At 41.2% G+C, this 16,031-nt stretch overlaps 1 protein-coding gene across 1 annotated transcript in view; it reads right to left on the bottom strand.

Moving 5' to 3' along the window:
• Positions 1 to 16,031, bottom strand: part of fam135b (family with sequence similarity 135 member B) — a 52,426-nt gene that overhangs the window by 8,344 nt on the left and 28,051 nt on the right. The window contains exons 6-13 of the mRNA XM_072369876.1: positions 14,251 to 14,424; positions 12,588 to 12,714; positions 9,099 to 9,258; positions 6,113 to 6,162; positions 5,425 to 5,580; positions 3,051 to 3,124; positions 2,819 to 2,973; positions 831 to 2,733 (exon numbers count right to left, since the gene is read on the bottom strand). Of these exons, the coding sequence (XP_072225977.1) occupies positions 831 to 2,733; positions 2,819 to 2,973; positions 3,051 to 3,124; positions 5,425 to 5,580; positions 6,113 to 6,162; positions 9,099 to 9,258; positions 12,588 to 12,714; positions 14,251 to 14,424 (2,799 nt within the window). The remainder of the gene's footprint in view (positions 1 to 830; positions 2,734 to 2,818; positions 2,974 to 3,050; positions 3,125 to 5,424; positions 5,581 to 6,112; positions 6,163 to 9,098; positions 9,259 to 12,587; positions 12,715 to 14,250; positions 14,425 to 16,031) is intronic.

A 16,031-nucleotide genomic window follows, 5' to 3' on the forward strand; every position in this document is an offset into this window, starting at 1 on the left:
CCCAATATCTGTAAACCCAGTGTTTTGACCTTGCTATCTGCAATTGCTATGGAGTATGATCTCACTCCCTTAAACTTTCCTTTCGGAAGAAGGCTCAAACTTTAGAAGCATTATTTATAAGTGAGACAGAAGTTGTCAGGTCCACAGAAATCCCAAAAAGACTGTTTCTATTGAAGTCAGACATCTTGTCAGAAGCATCCTTTAGGTTTGGTTTTAGTGAGAATAAGATCTTGGAGAAATGGTGCATGCAATAAAACTAACAGGGAGACCAGACACTGTACATATCTGTCTGAGCTGCAAAGACTTGAACTCGAACATCTGACCGCTTACTTGAAACAATGGACGTCAACACCTTGTAATGAATCGGTTTAAATCCTTACAGACTCTGCTCTGCCCAGGAACATTGTCTCATACACTGAGACTCATCTTTTCTCTGAACCTGTTCTACTAATTTCATTATGTCATTTAAATAGATTTAATTTAATACGGCACCGAATGTATCAGCCGGGGTTTCTTACTGTATTGAAGCTCAGATGCTGTTTCCTCATGTGTAAATAGCTTCAGATCACTAAGTTTAATTGCTGTGTAAATATCTAAATGTATATCAAAACAATTACTAAAGGACACTAATGTTAAATATGAACATTAAAAGGATTTACAACTCATGTAAAACAATATATAATGCGATTGATAATTCAGAAAATCTTGGAAAATGTATAGAACAAGGCTGAAAACAGTAAGAAAAAAAGTGTATTCTAAAATCTAGCTTAATGTAAAGATTTTATTTCAGTAGCGTTCGTCATTGAGAGTTTGACACAAATAACACTCACTTCAGCATCCGTTCATTGGTCTCCTCATCCATGTTAAGGGGACTGAGCGAAGAAGAGGAGATGATACCAAAAGAGCCCAGGGGCTGATGGGTGATAGGTGAGATAGCCTGGCGAGCAGATATTCCACTGATGGAGGGAGAGTCTCTCAGGGCAGATGAAAATGGCAGACAAGTCGGGGCACAGGACACTGACATGTTCACCACCTCCACCATTTTCTTATTCACGAAGGCCAGTCCTGAGTTAGGGATCTTAGAGGGCTTATTCTGGCTGTCCAAAGGCTCCTTCTCACAGGTTGATGTACCACTGAAGTGACCAGATGCATCCATGGCTTTTAGACCGGTGAGGTCACTCGGCCTCTGTGTTATGGTGGCGCTGTTTTGAAGGTCATTGGACTTTGTCTCCATGCACGCCTGCTCCTCGACAGCTTGTAGCTTGATGTGATGGAAACTTTGGCTTCCATCTGAAGTGCTAATTCCTTCCCTCTCTGCATTTTTATGCACACATAGTTTGTTTCCACAGCTGCAGGGCACCAATTCAACGAGATGCACGTCTTCCACTGAGGCGCTTACTCCACTGATGTGTGTTTGATGGTTCTTCTCTTCCCTGTGGCTGCCGGTAACAGCACTTTCCTTCACATGAGAGCTTCGCTCAGAGTCTTGTAAAAGCAACACTTCAGACAAACCACTTGACACTGACTTGATTCCGGGTGTCTCTGACAGGTAGTTTGGAGCATTTGCCTTTTCTGAGTTGATGTTCTCCTTGACAACATGGCTAAGATTTAAATCTAACTCAGATAATTCAGACTGCTCTGCATCCAGGTTGCTGTTTAAAGAGCAGTTTATCCTGCACGAGTCCTGCTGTAGCACTGAATTCCTCCTGTCTGTTTCCTGGTTGAGCAGCACATGGTCTTCCTCAGTGTCCTCTGGGCTACTTATCTGCGGTGCAGACACTGACTTCGTCAGTTTGCTGAGTTGGCCCTGCTGCTGGTCCTCCTCGTAGGGCAGGGAGCTAATAGAAGTCAGTGAGGCCTGTATGCCTCCACTGGGAAGGCTGCCGTTGCTCTCCATCTGCAAGCCTTCCAGACAGCTACGATGAACTGGGTGGTGACACACAATTTGCTTTGGGATCTCCCGTTCGCTTGAAAAATCCAGAGAGGGTCTGCCTCGCAGTGCCGCCTCCACAGGCCATGCCACTGAGCTGGGCTCACTCTCAATACCTGAGTCAGAGATAACAGACGACGAGCGCTTCATAATCTTAGAGCCGACCAAGGCTCCACGATGAGTCATGTCTTTTCTGAGGTCACCCAGAGAGGGAGGTATAACGGGATGCAGATAGGCTGTAATTAGACTGTTCGGAGGAACATCCTCAGCCTCATCATCTATGGAGTGATTTAAAGGCATGGCAATGTCAGATTCCTCTTCCTTGCTTTCACTCTTGTCTGTTATGCTATGATGTGTCGCATCACAAGGTTGGACGATATTTTCTATGACATTACAAGCAGGGGTCTCATTACCGCTGTCAGCGGAATTAGTTGGGGGATTGTTTGAGGAGGGAACCAGACCAACCTCTCCACTATATGGATCCAGATCACAAGCTTGAACCGAGATGCACCTTTTCCCAGGACTGTCTGCTGAGTCCTCTTCCACTTCCAGAGAGAGTTCAGCACTGTGATTAGTCGGGACGAGGATCTGAGTACCTGTGATGTTGTTTTTACTTTGATCTGCCATAAGGGAGACATACGTGGGCTGGTCAATGCATTCATCACTGTCCAAGGAAACCTGGAGTATTGCTGGTGAGCTGGCTTCCTGACTGCTCTCAAGAACCTTTTTGGGAGGAGTGATGGGGACATCAGAGCTGCTTTGCTCTTCGGTGGTTTCAAGTATTGGCACATGCGATATTGTCTCTGGGAAAACAAGGACATTCCACTTATAGAACAAAATGACATGATAAAATCAATAATGGTGTTAGATCTATAAGATCTGCATTACCTGTGTGTGGCGACTCGACGTATCTGTCCTCAAAGATGATGGGCACACTGTTCCAGTCTCCATCGATGTCCAGGCACTCGACAGGTAAAGGAGGCATTTTGGTCAAGTAGTCCGAGCTCCGCACTTCAGCAGCTATCTGACCATGTCTGTTGATGCTTCATCGGGAGAATAATATGATAAACAATACACTTCTCTCCAAGAGAAATCACTATCTTTGAGGGCAGATACTTACAGTTCCTCTTGAAACGTCAGAGATATCTCTTTGGGGTGCTCGGTGAAGAAATACGCCTCAGAGAACCTCCTGACCTGATGTTTCCAGAAACACACACACAAAAACATTTTTAATCCAGTCTCATCTTTAATGTTATTAGCACATACTGGGACAAACACAGTCAAAAATTCAAGCTCTGTTAATCTGTGCAGCAGGCCTGAACAAACATTGCCTCCCTCCATAACTCTCATCAGAAATGCATCATCAATGAGAATCAGTGACCGTGACAAGCAAATCACCAGAAACACAGCTTACTGTGTTTTTTACCTCCCACAATAATTACAGAATAAGTGTTAATTGAAATCCTTACCCCACTGGTGGGAATGTGGCATAACAGCATCCCCACGGGGTAATCTAATACCCAAGCAAACATGATCATTATTTTCAGGCAACCGAGACGAAACAGTGCGGCATAATGAAGTCTGGAGAGGTACTCCACTGTGAGGAACATACAGTGTTCATATTATACAGACTAGTGATGAGATAAAACTCACCCTGGAAATCTTATTAGCCTGCTCAGCTGGTTTAAGCTACTCGGTAAAAAACAATTCTATTTACTTTCCAACCATGTAACAGTAGAAAGTTCATTGTTAGCTGAGTTTTTTTTTCAGCAGCAAACATTTGACTTTCACTTGAGCTGATCTTTCAAGAGGAAATATGACTTCTACATGAATTTTTTCAGTGCATGACGCAGCTGTCGGTTTGTGCAGTGATGCCCTGCAGAAAAACATAACCACTGCAGTCAGGGTATCTGTGGAGATAATTGTTTTTTCTTAATGCCTTGCTCATGTGAAAATGAGTTACAAATAATATGCTTACTGCTATGTGCAGTCATGTGAAATAGAAAGAACGCCTTTATTCAATTTGAAATTTTACGTACCAGGACATACTGAAAAATCTGGTCCTCACCAGGTCTTAAAATGAGGTAACTGCAACCTCAGATGGACAACAGCACATGATGGATTACACTGTGTCATTATTTACTGAGCAAAAACTGAGACAAAATGCAGAAGCAGTGTGTGAAAAACTAAGTCTCAGTTCAGTAGTGTGTAGAACCACCTTTAGCAGCAATAACTTGAAGTAATCAGTCTCAAATGTCACTATGTGCCTCAGCTCATTGAGGTTTGCAGCATTTGTTTATGCACAGCTCTCTTAAGGTCCCACCACAGCTTTTAAAACAGGTTGAGGTCTGGACCATTTCAACACCTATTTTCTTCTTCAGACATTCTGTTGTAGATCTGTAGTTCATGGTGGACTCAATGACTGCAAGGTGTTCAGGTCCTGTTGCTGCAGAACAAGCCCAAATCATCAGCCCTCCACCACCGTGCTTGACAGTTGGTATGAGGTGTTTGTGCTGATATGCTGTGTTTGGTTTCCTCCAAACGTGCTGCTGTGCATTATGACCAAACTCACTCCACTTTGGTCTCATCTGTCCGATGGGCATCATTCCATAAATCTTGTGGTTTGTTCAGCTGTAAATTTACACATCTTTACTCAAGAGGCTTTCTCCTGCAACCCTTCCAAACAAGCCATACTTGTTCAGTCTTTTTCTCATTATACTGTCATGAACTTTAACATTTAACATGTTAACTCTGGCCCGTAGAGTCTGAGATGTAGCTCTAGGGTTTTTATAGTTTCTAGCATTATTTATAGCATTGTGTGGAAATGACCTTGTAACCCTTCCCAGATTGATGGGCAGCAACAATTGCTTCTCTAAGATCATTGCTGGTCTCTTTCCTCCTTTGCACTGTGTTAACACACACCTGAATGCTCCAGACCAGCAAACTGACAAAACTTTTATAAAGGTGCTCACACTTAAAATTGACAGTCCATCCATGTCAGATCTGTGCTGAATTAAACTGTAATGTAGACGGACACAATCAGTTATGTCTGTTACATTTTATCCAAGTCAAGGTGCCAGTAAACCTTTTTATTCAACAGATACCAGTACTGTCCTCCATAACTAAGTTTATTCTTAAATTAATACTCTTTTTCAGTTCACCACTACTTTATTCCCTTCTGGTCAAAAGTTTGTTTCGAATTCATCCATCCTGGAGGATATTTTTATCAACATGCCAGGAAGTGTGTCATTGCTAAACTGAATTCAGTAGCTTGTAAAACGTTTAAAAACAGAGGTAACAACATGCCTTGAGGAGCTGCTCTCAGATCTTAAATGTCAGTGGTTACGAAACCCTTTCTTCCATTAGGAAGTATTTTTCATACTTCAGCGTGGGTGCTAAGTTTAAACATTTCTGAACTGGGTTTTAAATAAAAACACAGCAACTGAGAGAACACACGGTTAATGATGACGACTGGGCCTTTGAGTGGGACTCACCCTGAGCGTGTGGTGCTCCTGGGCCAGATAGGACAGGATGTGAGGGTTGAGCACAGCGGCCTCCAGGAAGCGGCTCCACAGAGCGGCTAGCTGGGAGCAGAGCTGACTCATGTCCCTGCTGATCTGCTCTGCTACCTTTTCGTGACCTTCCTGTAGCTGAAAAATATCCATTTTTCTAGTATCAGACCGAGCATTCAGGATTTAAAAGTTCTTGAAGAATACGAACATCTTGGCTGACTTTATTTTAGAATCTGGTTTTCCTGCGGACATTTTTACACCTACCAGCAGCCATCTATCTTATCCAGAGTATGGTAGCTAAACACTTGATCATTATTTTGCTTTTACTGCATGCTAGGATATAGTCCTGGGCACACCAAGCCATTCAAAAGCATTTGACTGCACTGATATATACAGTATACTGTATGTCAACTATATCCATGAGACATTCAGTTAAATGCACAGAATCTCTTTTTATTTGAAAGTGTCCTGTTTTTAAAACAAAAGTCAGTCAGTGACAGAACCAAAACGGACAATGAAACATTACTTTCAGTCATAGGGATTCATTTCATCGCAGCGGGTTTGTCATTGTCTGTGCACTGAACTCTGAAAACTACTGTGGAGAAGGAAATGAGAACATGTCTTTGCTACGTCTTCTAAAAACGTGGAAATACCTTTCTTATGCACTTACTTGTAACTCTATTGACAGCTGATTTAGTGTTTCTTCGACAGGCAGCATCTCTGTGGAAAAAGAAAAAAATGCAGAGCTTAGTGCAAAGTCCATTTCTCCCTGAGCACCAAGCATCAGGTGAGATTTTAGGATCTGACCTTTAGGTGTGGACAGCCCTTAATGACAATGTGACTCAAAAACAGCGCCCTATAAATCTAAGTGTTCACTCTTGCCGCTAAATTACAGGTTTACTGGATTACAATGGTTGGCATCTTAAGGGCAGGACAGCCAGGTTAATGTCCACGTTCACAGTGGAAAGATACACACAGACACACTCACAATGCACTATTGTTGCTGTTGAACCAGGAGAGAAGAAACATACTGTATAAATGTATATGCTGAATAAGTCAGTCTATTCTACTGGATATTAGTTGTGTGTGATGAATAATCAGTATATTCGAATATAAGACAAATTAAACACCAGTCAGACTGAAAGACCAAGCTGCACCAGAGCAGAAATGAGAAAAATGTACAAAACATGGCAACAGTTCACCATATTGTGAATCACTGAACATAGCATCAGATGATACCGAATATTGTCAAATCAGGCCATCAGTTTAATCTGTGCAGCTGAGCAAGAGGCAAACTGATCAGATAACAACTTGAGAACAAAGCAAAGTCTAAACATGAATCCCATTATCTGAATTCCCACCAGATGCAGCATTACGTTTATATGACCTTTTCTGGAAAGTTACCAAAACTTCTATCTGAATGGTCCAAATGGTCCAAATGGTCCGCATAGTCCATCCATCCATCCATCCATCCATCCATCCATCCATCCATCCATCCATCCATCCATCCATCCATCCATCCATCCATCCATCCATCCATCCATCCATCCATCCATCCATCCATCCATCCATCCATCCATCAATTTTAGAGTCACCAATTAACCTAACATGCATGTTTTTGGTCAGTGGGAGGAAGCCTGAGTACCCGGAGAGAATCCCAGCATACACTGTGAGAACATGCAGACTCAACACAGAAAGGCCCCTGCCAGGAGTTGAACCTGGAACTCTCTTTGGTCCACATACTGTGATCTGAAAATGTTTTGACTTAATACAAGCCCAAACAATACAAACAGTTCTGTTTTACATAGTAAAAAATGATGCAGTAATTGAAGAGGTCACCGAACAAACGTGTGCAGCTGTTAACACACCTGGACAATCTGCTCAAGTATAAGCTGAGTCTGAAACACTCATTAAAAAATAATAATTGTCCTCCCTCTTCTCTTTTAGGGGTGCTGAGATTAAATTTGGTGGTGCTTGAGCACTGATGGCCTCATGCTGTTTTCAGCCAAGTGCTGAAAACAGCATTACTTTAAATTATAAGACAGGGAGGGATTAATTGACATTAAGCTTGAAAATATGAACAGACACTTTTTTCGCTGCTAACTCTGTGCCTCTCTTCTTTAGTTCCGTGGATAAAAGAACAACCAACTTGCCTATTATTGACTCTCCATCCATATCCCTCCGTACTTTGATACGTCATATACTGATCTATTCTAACTTTATGCCATCCCACTTACCTCTAATAAAAACAGCTTTGCCTCACAGTGTTGCTGATATAAAATAGTAACTTTAAGAACTGCCTACATACATTCTAAGCTGTTGTATAATTACAGCATTTAATTCTGAATTTTAAGCTTTAACCAGATATCATGAAAAAAATGCCTAAACCCTTCAAGCCTGCTTTTTCACTCCTTTAAAGTCCGGAGGAATGCTTTGTTTAAGCTACTTAATACTGTCCTATGAATCTCTCAGGCATAGAAAAAAACAGTGTTGTGTCTACACATAACAACTATTTTTATCTGTATGTTTTGGTACTTTGTGATTAGCATCCTGTCATTTATTAGTCCCACTTTCTTTGTTTGACTGTCATAAAATAGTATTTTGCAGCAACAAGGTGATTCCCAAAGAGCTGTTGGCTGAAATCTTTGCATATCTCAGCATGGTGTGCAGTGTGTCCTTAAAAAATTGAGGAACCTGGAAAAGTGGAGGACAAAAGAAGAAGTATCAGGCCTGGAAAACTATCTACAGCAGATGAACAGTATCTGAAAGTGATGTCCTTGAGAAGTAGAAAAAACAAAGATCTGACACAGGACTTAAGAGATGTATCTGGACCTTCAGTTGTTCCATCTACTGTTGGCCCAAGCCTCATCAGAAATGGTCTCCATGGAAGGGTGGCTGTCAAGAAGCCATTCTTAAGGAAGGGAAACAGGGAGAAAAGGCTGAGCTATGCCAAATGACACAAGAAGTGGACTGAAAATCAGTGGCAACAGGTCTTATGGAGGGATGAATCCTCCCCAGAGCCCGGACCTCAACATTACTGAAGCAGTGTGGGATCATCTGACAGAGAACGGAACAAAAGGCAGCCAACATCCAAAGAAGAGCTTTGGAATGTCCTTCAAGAAGCCTGGAGAACTATTCCTGAAGACAGAAAGCTTGTCTAAGAGGGTTCAGGCTGTGTAACATGTTTTACTCCTAATTAAGACTTAAGAATTCAGTTTTGTTTTTTTTATCACAACACAATCCTGTAAAATGATCCTCTTTTGGGAAACTGAGACGATAAAAAAGGAATGTGGACAAATAATGCTTTACTTGCAACAGACTATAAAAACAAATCTTGCAACAATATCAACCAGGAAAGTCATTCAGTTTGTCAGTGCCGTAAATTTTGAAGCGGTGCTACTTAACTTGTCTGTTTGTTCTTTATGTTATTGTATACTTGTACTCCACTTATACTATCTCTATGTTTGCTGCATGTAAACTGTTAAATGTTCAATCTTATTTTACTTAAGCAAATCTCATTGTCATTCAGTAAAAATTTGCATTTTTCTTCCACCGCTGCGACTGTACAAACAATTTCTAGTATAATTGGACTTAAAAACAATGTGTCCCAGTTCTAGGTTTTCATTTAATTCCATTGATTTAATACAAAGCATCACCTGATTCCAGTGGAATCTGTTGGAGCTGAGGGATTTCCTCCATCAGTGCGGTGCAGTAGGTGTGCAGGCCTTTGTGAGCCACCAGCAGGAGGCGGCAGAGCCGGCGGTGCCACGTATGAGCTCTCTGCAGGCAGTTTTCACTGGGAACGTAAAAACTTCCCTGCAGATAAGGAGACACACAGGAAATGTGGGCTGTTATATGGTTCTGTAGACAACTCTCAAGAAAAAAGGGAGGAAAAAGGTCTGTTTTAATGATGGACATGTCCACATAGTTGAACTTTACAGCCTCCACTGCAGCAGTTGTGCAGGCTTGTTGCACTTGCGGTAAGAGGAGATTATTTCTACGTGTGCAAAATCGCAATAATTACTTGGAGGATCAAATATGTTGAGAGAAACAAGTGGGCCCTAAACGCAGCGTGCTTTGAGCTGTAAAAGCACATCAATGCATTTACGTGGCACATCCCCACAGAGATTCCCCTTTATGACCTTTTAAAAGGTTGCAAGACTATGGAGTTCGCAGAGGATCTGTGCTGTCACTGCTTGTCTGGGGATTGAGAAATATTGAATGCGCATAGAATTGAGATTAAAGACGCTTGAGATGGCATTTTCTGAGCTAAAGTCACATGCAGAAACATTTTGTAAAATGATAAGTGAGCTCCGCTGCTAAATGCTGACAATTTGCCTGACAGGAGAGCAGCATAAGCAAGACAGAAAATGTTGCCGCTCTGTACCTGATCTAGGGGCTGCACAGTGGTGTGGTGGTTAGCACTTTTCTGTGTGGAGTTTGCATATCCTCCCCATTCTCCAAAAACATGCACGTCAGGTTATTTGGTGACTTGAAATTGACCCGAGGAGTGAGTGTGAGCGGGGATGGTTGTGTGTCCGTTTGTCTCTATGTGGCCCTGTGATGGACTGGCGACCCTTCCAGGGTGTACCTGCCTCTCAGCCGATGACAGATGGGATAGGCTCAAGCCCCCCCACGGCCCGTTTAAGCGGTTATAGAAAATGGATGGATGTATCTGATCTAAGTATGAGCTGTAATATAGACCATGTTTCCAGCAGATGGCTCTCTAACAGTAGAGTACAAGCATAAGCTCTGCTTCACTGATGCAATTTCCAGTTTGTATTCAGTGTCAAGCAGCTTCAAATCCTTAATGTTATAATCTTTCATTTCATCTCGCCTTTTAAACAGCTAATGGATCTCAGCCCACACAGCTATCAATGTATACATCAGCCTTCCCAATGTAGACTCAGGGGGACTGATGTTTGCTTCCATCCATTGATCCCTGACCTGGAACTGCCATCTGTGAGTTCTTCCCATGGCTTGGATGTTTTGGCAGCGCCACTGGGACTCAGAGCTCTGCAAAGCATGTAATGCCTGAGTAACTGAGGATGTACTGTAATTTGCCCCAAGCAACTAAAGTCGCCAGCCCTATCATCATAGCTATGTGCGCTCTGTAATTGCAGCAAACCAGGAAGGAACATCTGTATGCTTACTTTCATAATTCTCTTTAGCTTTATGGAGGCCTGCTGGGATCAGTCTGTGAGTGAGGGGAAGAGAAAAATAGCTATTTTTTCTGTATGAACTAGTCATTATCCCAAAACCATAGTTTCTTCCTGAGCTCAGTGTGTCGTGCAGTTGACCTGACATATTTCTGCTTTTGTTTGCAGCTTCAAGTTTATCATCACAACATGAACTGTTGTCTAAGCGTCCAGTTACCGCTGCTGCACAGGTAGGGACAAATTTGTTTTCCGACATGATTTGTTTTAATTCCACCAAAAACAGCTATTTTTCTTGAGCACTACATTTAACAGCTCGATATTTCTTGCACCACCATGGATCTTTTGTATCATTAATATACTAAACTTTTATTTCACAAGAAACAACAGCAAAGACAGAGGAAATGGCACGATGTTTAGTGGGGAAAGTGCTGAAAACGAAGTGCAGCCGCAGGTAAAATCTCTAAATAAATTATAGTAAAGGAGGAGTCGGAGTTGTGTGCACATTTCACCTGCAGCTATGTGGTACGTGGCTCTTGTGAGCAGAGCTCATTACTGTGATCAAACGAAGCCCCCCTGCCTGGCTAAATGTAGAGCTTATTAAAGTGCCCAGCCGGGGGTGGGAGTAAAAACCAGGAGGTGGAGCGAGGAGGGCGGTGGGAGGGAAGGGGTGCTCATTAGGATTTACATTGCAGATTATGATGTCCAAAGGGACTTGAGAGATAAATGTTGTAAAAATACAGTGAAAAAAATGCATCTTGTAACTTTATTTATATAGTGCCAAATCATGACAAATGTCATCTCAAGGCACTTCAAAGACACAGCGCAAAATGCAACCAAAATATACTGTATATTGGTGAATACTGTGTGCTCAGTAAGCTTTTATTTTTATTTTTCAATGCATAGCCTCAATTATCATGAAATTGATAATTGAGATAAATGTCAACTGCAGCTTTAAAAACTGTAATTCTCACTATCGTCATTCAATAAGCAGGAACTGAAACTAGATAAACAGCAAAAATGTATAAATATATCTAAATATATAAGTATTCTGTTGGGGTATGTTGGCATAATGGGCCTCTGGAACTATCTGCCCAGGTCACCTGTGAGCGCCATAAATTGTAAGAAAAGTTAGAGCAAACAGCTAGCAAAACCGCAAACATCATCAAAAGATAGGTAACTCCATAGCTAATGCCATACATGAAAGGGCAGCTAACTACACAGTTAAGCTTAAGGTAAGACAGCTAAATGCACAGCAGACATCATAGAAAGGCAGCTGACTAGAGAGCAAAGAAACACATTTAACCGATAACTTGATAAAAAGCCAGCTAACTGCACAAAGAAAGAAAGAAACAAAGAAAGAAACAAAGAAACAAAGAAAGAAAGAACTTGCAATATTTGTAACATTAGTTTTTCCAGCAACTACTGATCCTACTCTATACTCTATACTAAAATACATATGTTTCTTTACATTGAGACATATATAATCCGGATGTGTTATTATGATAACAGCAACTAAATAATCACTTGTGTCACTGTGCACGTGCAGTAAGAACACTGTTAGTAAGAACAGAGGCATGAGAGACGACACCATCATTTCCAGTGAGAGCTGCTGTCAGTTCCAGATGCCAGGCCTGGAGCCATCATGTCTGGGCATGTGGGTTACTTGGATATTAAGAAAAGTCACCATGCTGCAAAGTGACAATCACTGTGAAGTCCTCTGCTTTTTAAGCCTCCAAAACCCAACAGAGCTAAGCAAATAACTGATTCTGAGGGGCAAACAGGATCTAGATCAGGTCAATCTCTTTGGTTCAGAATTCTAATGCCTCTGGATAATAGGACAAACAAATAATTACATCTGCATCAACGCTTGGCATGTTGTTGGTTGCTTATAGGACAAAAAAAAAAGAACACCCAGCAGACCGGGAACAACTGTTTTGTTTAGTGAGACTAAATAGGCTCTGACTTCCCTGCTAAAGGTTAACATACCTCAGAGATGACAGGCTTGCAGTAGCCAGCTCCGAACACGAGGTTCTCCACAGACACGGCAGATGGTTCGCTCGTGCTCTCCGGTGAGCCCTTCCCCAGCCAGGAGCCCTTCCCTGTACGTGCAAAGCTGGAGAGGGAACAGAGAGAACACATGCAGGGACAAACCGTGAGTGTGTGTGTGAGAGGGAAGACAGACAAGCTGAGAGATCAGAGCTGCTAATGCTCCAATCAATCAAGTGCTGCACTAATCTGTGTAGTACATGCATGATGCAAGTTTATGATTTTGACAGTTGAATTCATCAGGTAAGTGTTTGGAAAACTGTCCATTTGGACATCCAACAGATAAGCTGTTCAAACATAAAGAAGGAAATAGCTTTGCCAGTTCTTGTCTATTTGATTGAATCGACAAACTTTATATTCTAAAACATAACATTTTCCAACCAAAGAGTTGATCTATCGTGTTGCATTCTCCCCTAACAGTGTTTTCTTGGAAACCATAACGAGGCACAGCAGGATTGTGAAGCTTTAGGTGTCCTCACATGTTGAAGGGGTGTGCATTCAGCTATATAGTAAAAGTGATACCCAGCAATCAGACTTTTGAGTGCATCTACCTATCTTCTTTAGGCCTCGTCCATATGAACACAGGTATTTTGAAGGAAGGAAGTTTGTAAAAATTACAAGCGGCACACATTTTCCAACCCACTTGTATTGACATTCCAAAAACTGTCGCATGTGATCACTTCACACTAAATAGTACAGTGTGCACTTCTTTCTGACAGGACAGGTGATCGCATTGCAGTTGTCTTTTCCTCAATGTGCGGGTGAAGCAGCTCACTCAAAGACAACTGAGACAATTCTCATGCTGTTTTGCAACGACAGGCACTTCACTGTCAAAGGTCTCCCATCAGCTGGAAGTCCAGTCGGGTCTGGTCTAAAACCGGTTGGTTCTGTGTTGGATTATGTAGCACCTACTTTGGAATCAGGAGCTTTGACTTTGTCTTTCAATTTAGGGGTCTATTGGCAACCAGCCAGCAGCTAAAAGTTATCTGTCCATATTGTCCTATGTTTTAATAGGACAATATGATGCATTTATTTTCACCTTCAAGAGAATCTATAAAACACATCAACATTTGCAAATTGGTTAGCTGGTAAGTTTATCTATGGAAAAGTTAGCTTAATTTGCTACTCGACAGTCATTGAAATCTGTTGATTAAGTGAGAATCTTCACTAAACTTCAAGAAAAATGTAAAAAGTAGATAAATAAATTAATGCAATAAAGCTCACTAACTAAAGTATTTGCTCAGGTTAGCATTTGGCTAGCATGTTGACTTCAGTTTGGTGTCATAAAAGCTATAAAGTTGTGTTTTGTTTTCATTCATTACTTAATTCTACAGACAATATAAAATATGGATGACTTACATAAAAATATATTCTGCCTTGCTTTATTTTTTTCTAAATATGCAGTGGTCACAGATTGGAAATGTATTTTAAAGGCGTAAAAAAAAGATTAAAAAACACCTACATAAAACTATATTTTAAGGGGCTGTATGGCTCAAGTCAAAAGTAGTTGGTTGCTTAGAATCATTGTAATACAGATTGATGTTGTGCGGAAAGTCAAAGTCGTTTAGATGTGACTTGTTTGCACAACTGCAACGAACCCTACCTGATCAGTGGCTGATGTAAGGCAACCAGTGAAGCATGTATGGAGACAGAAATGACGGACAGGTGGAAGTAATCAAACATCACAGGGACGTGGTGGTGGAGGCCTCTTCGGGGATGAAAATGGAGGCTGAGGGTCCGACTGCTGATCAAGGGAACTGTCGCTATCTCTGCCAGCCTGACGGAACGAAAGAAAGCATATGGGTTCAATCAGGATGCAAATATAACCACTCTTGTCAACATTAGCACATTTTGGTTCACTAAACTGGTGCAACTGTGAACAATCTTTGCTCATGCAAAATTACGAATACCATAAAAATACGTCCATAGGCTACAAGCATGGTGCACAGAGTATATAATAGGAGTGGAAAATGTCCCATTCAGATATACAGTATACTGTATTTGACTTCCAGCAGACTTTTCTTTTTTCTTTTTTTTTTTTAAGGAGAATGTGTACTGCTGCGCAATATTAATCCAATAATCTAATTTTATTCACAGGAACAATGTTGTCCTTGCTGCTTAGGAAGAAAGTATTTGTATTTTGTCTGGAATTATTCCAGTGGAGTCCTTTAGACTCTCAGTAAAAGCCTCCTCATAAATACAACATCAATTTTGAAAAAATAAATAAATAAATGCTTGGATGCTGAGTAAAATGTAAATAAAAATAGAAACAATTTGTAAATCTCATAAACCAATATTTCATTCACAATAGAACACAGAAAACGTCAGATGGCAAAAGTTTATATTTTTACTACATGAAAATTATTAGCTCATCTTGAATTTGATTGCAGCTGTATAGCACCCCTCTTCTTTAGCAACAGTCTGTACGTGTCTGGGAGCTGATGACACCAGCTGCTGGACATTTGTGAGAAGAATGTTGTCCCATTCTTGTCTGACAAAGGAATCTATCTGCTCAACAGCCCTGGATCTACTTTGTTATTTTTGAGTTCTATGATGCACCAAATGATTTCAGTTGGTGAAAGGCCTGGGCTGCAGGCAGGTCACTCCAGCATCCACTCCATTCTGCTATGAAACCATGCTGTTATAGATGCAGTGTGTGGTTTAGCTTTGATTTCCATCTATGATTTCCAAAGACTATTTCAAATTTCAACTTATCAGAAATGTTACGCTTTTTCTCAGTCCATTTTAAATGAGCTTTGTCGCAGAGAAGACTGTGGTGTTTCTGGGTCACATTCTCATATGGCAGTGTTTCTCAATTCTGGTCCTCATGACCCACTGCCCTGCATGTTTTCGATGTTTCCCTTTTCCACCACACTTTTTTCAAATTAATGGCTCATCATCAGGCCAGTGCAGAGCTTGATGACAAGCTGATCATTTGAATCAGGTGTGGTGGAGGAGGGAAACATCGATATTGAAGTGTTCCTGAGTCCATGCAGGGATTTCCATGACAGAATCATGCCTGAGGGCCTGAAGATCACGTTCATCCAGTGCTGATGTCCCTTGCGCACAGAGATGTTTTCAGGTTTTCTGAATCTCTTCATAACATTATGTATCGTAATGGATAGAATATTGTAAATCTTTGCTATTTTATCTTGAAGGACACAATTACAAAATTGCTCCTCAAACTGAAGACATTTTTTTGTAGGTTGTTGAACCTCTGCCCAGCTTTTCTTCTGAGAGACTCGGCCTCCCTAAGGTGCTCATTTTATACACAATCATGTGACTGACCTGTTGCCTATTAAGCTATTTAGCAGCAACATGTTCCTCCAAATGTTTTTTTTTTTTTTTAGTACTTTCTGGTTTTCTATATTCTACTGGGAATTA

This window comes from Leuresthes tenuis, unplaced genomic scaffold (assembly GCF_036924035.1).
Source record: "Leuresthes tenuis unplaced genomic scaffold, fLeuTen1.0.hap1 SCAF_18, whole genome shotgun sequence".
Lineage (NCBI taxonomy): Eukaryota > Metazoa > Chordata > Actinopteri > Atheriniformes > Atherinopsidae > Leuresthes > Leuresthes tenuis.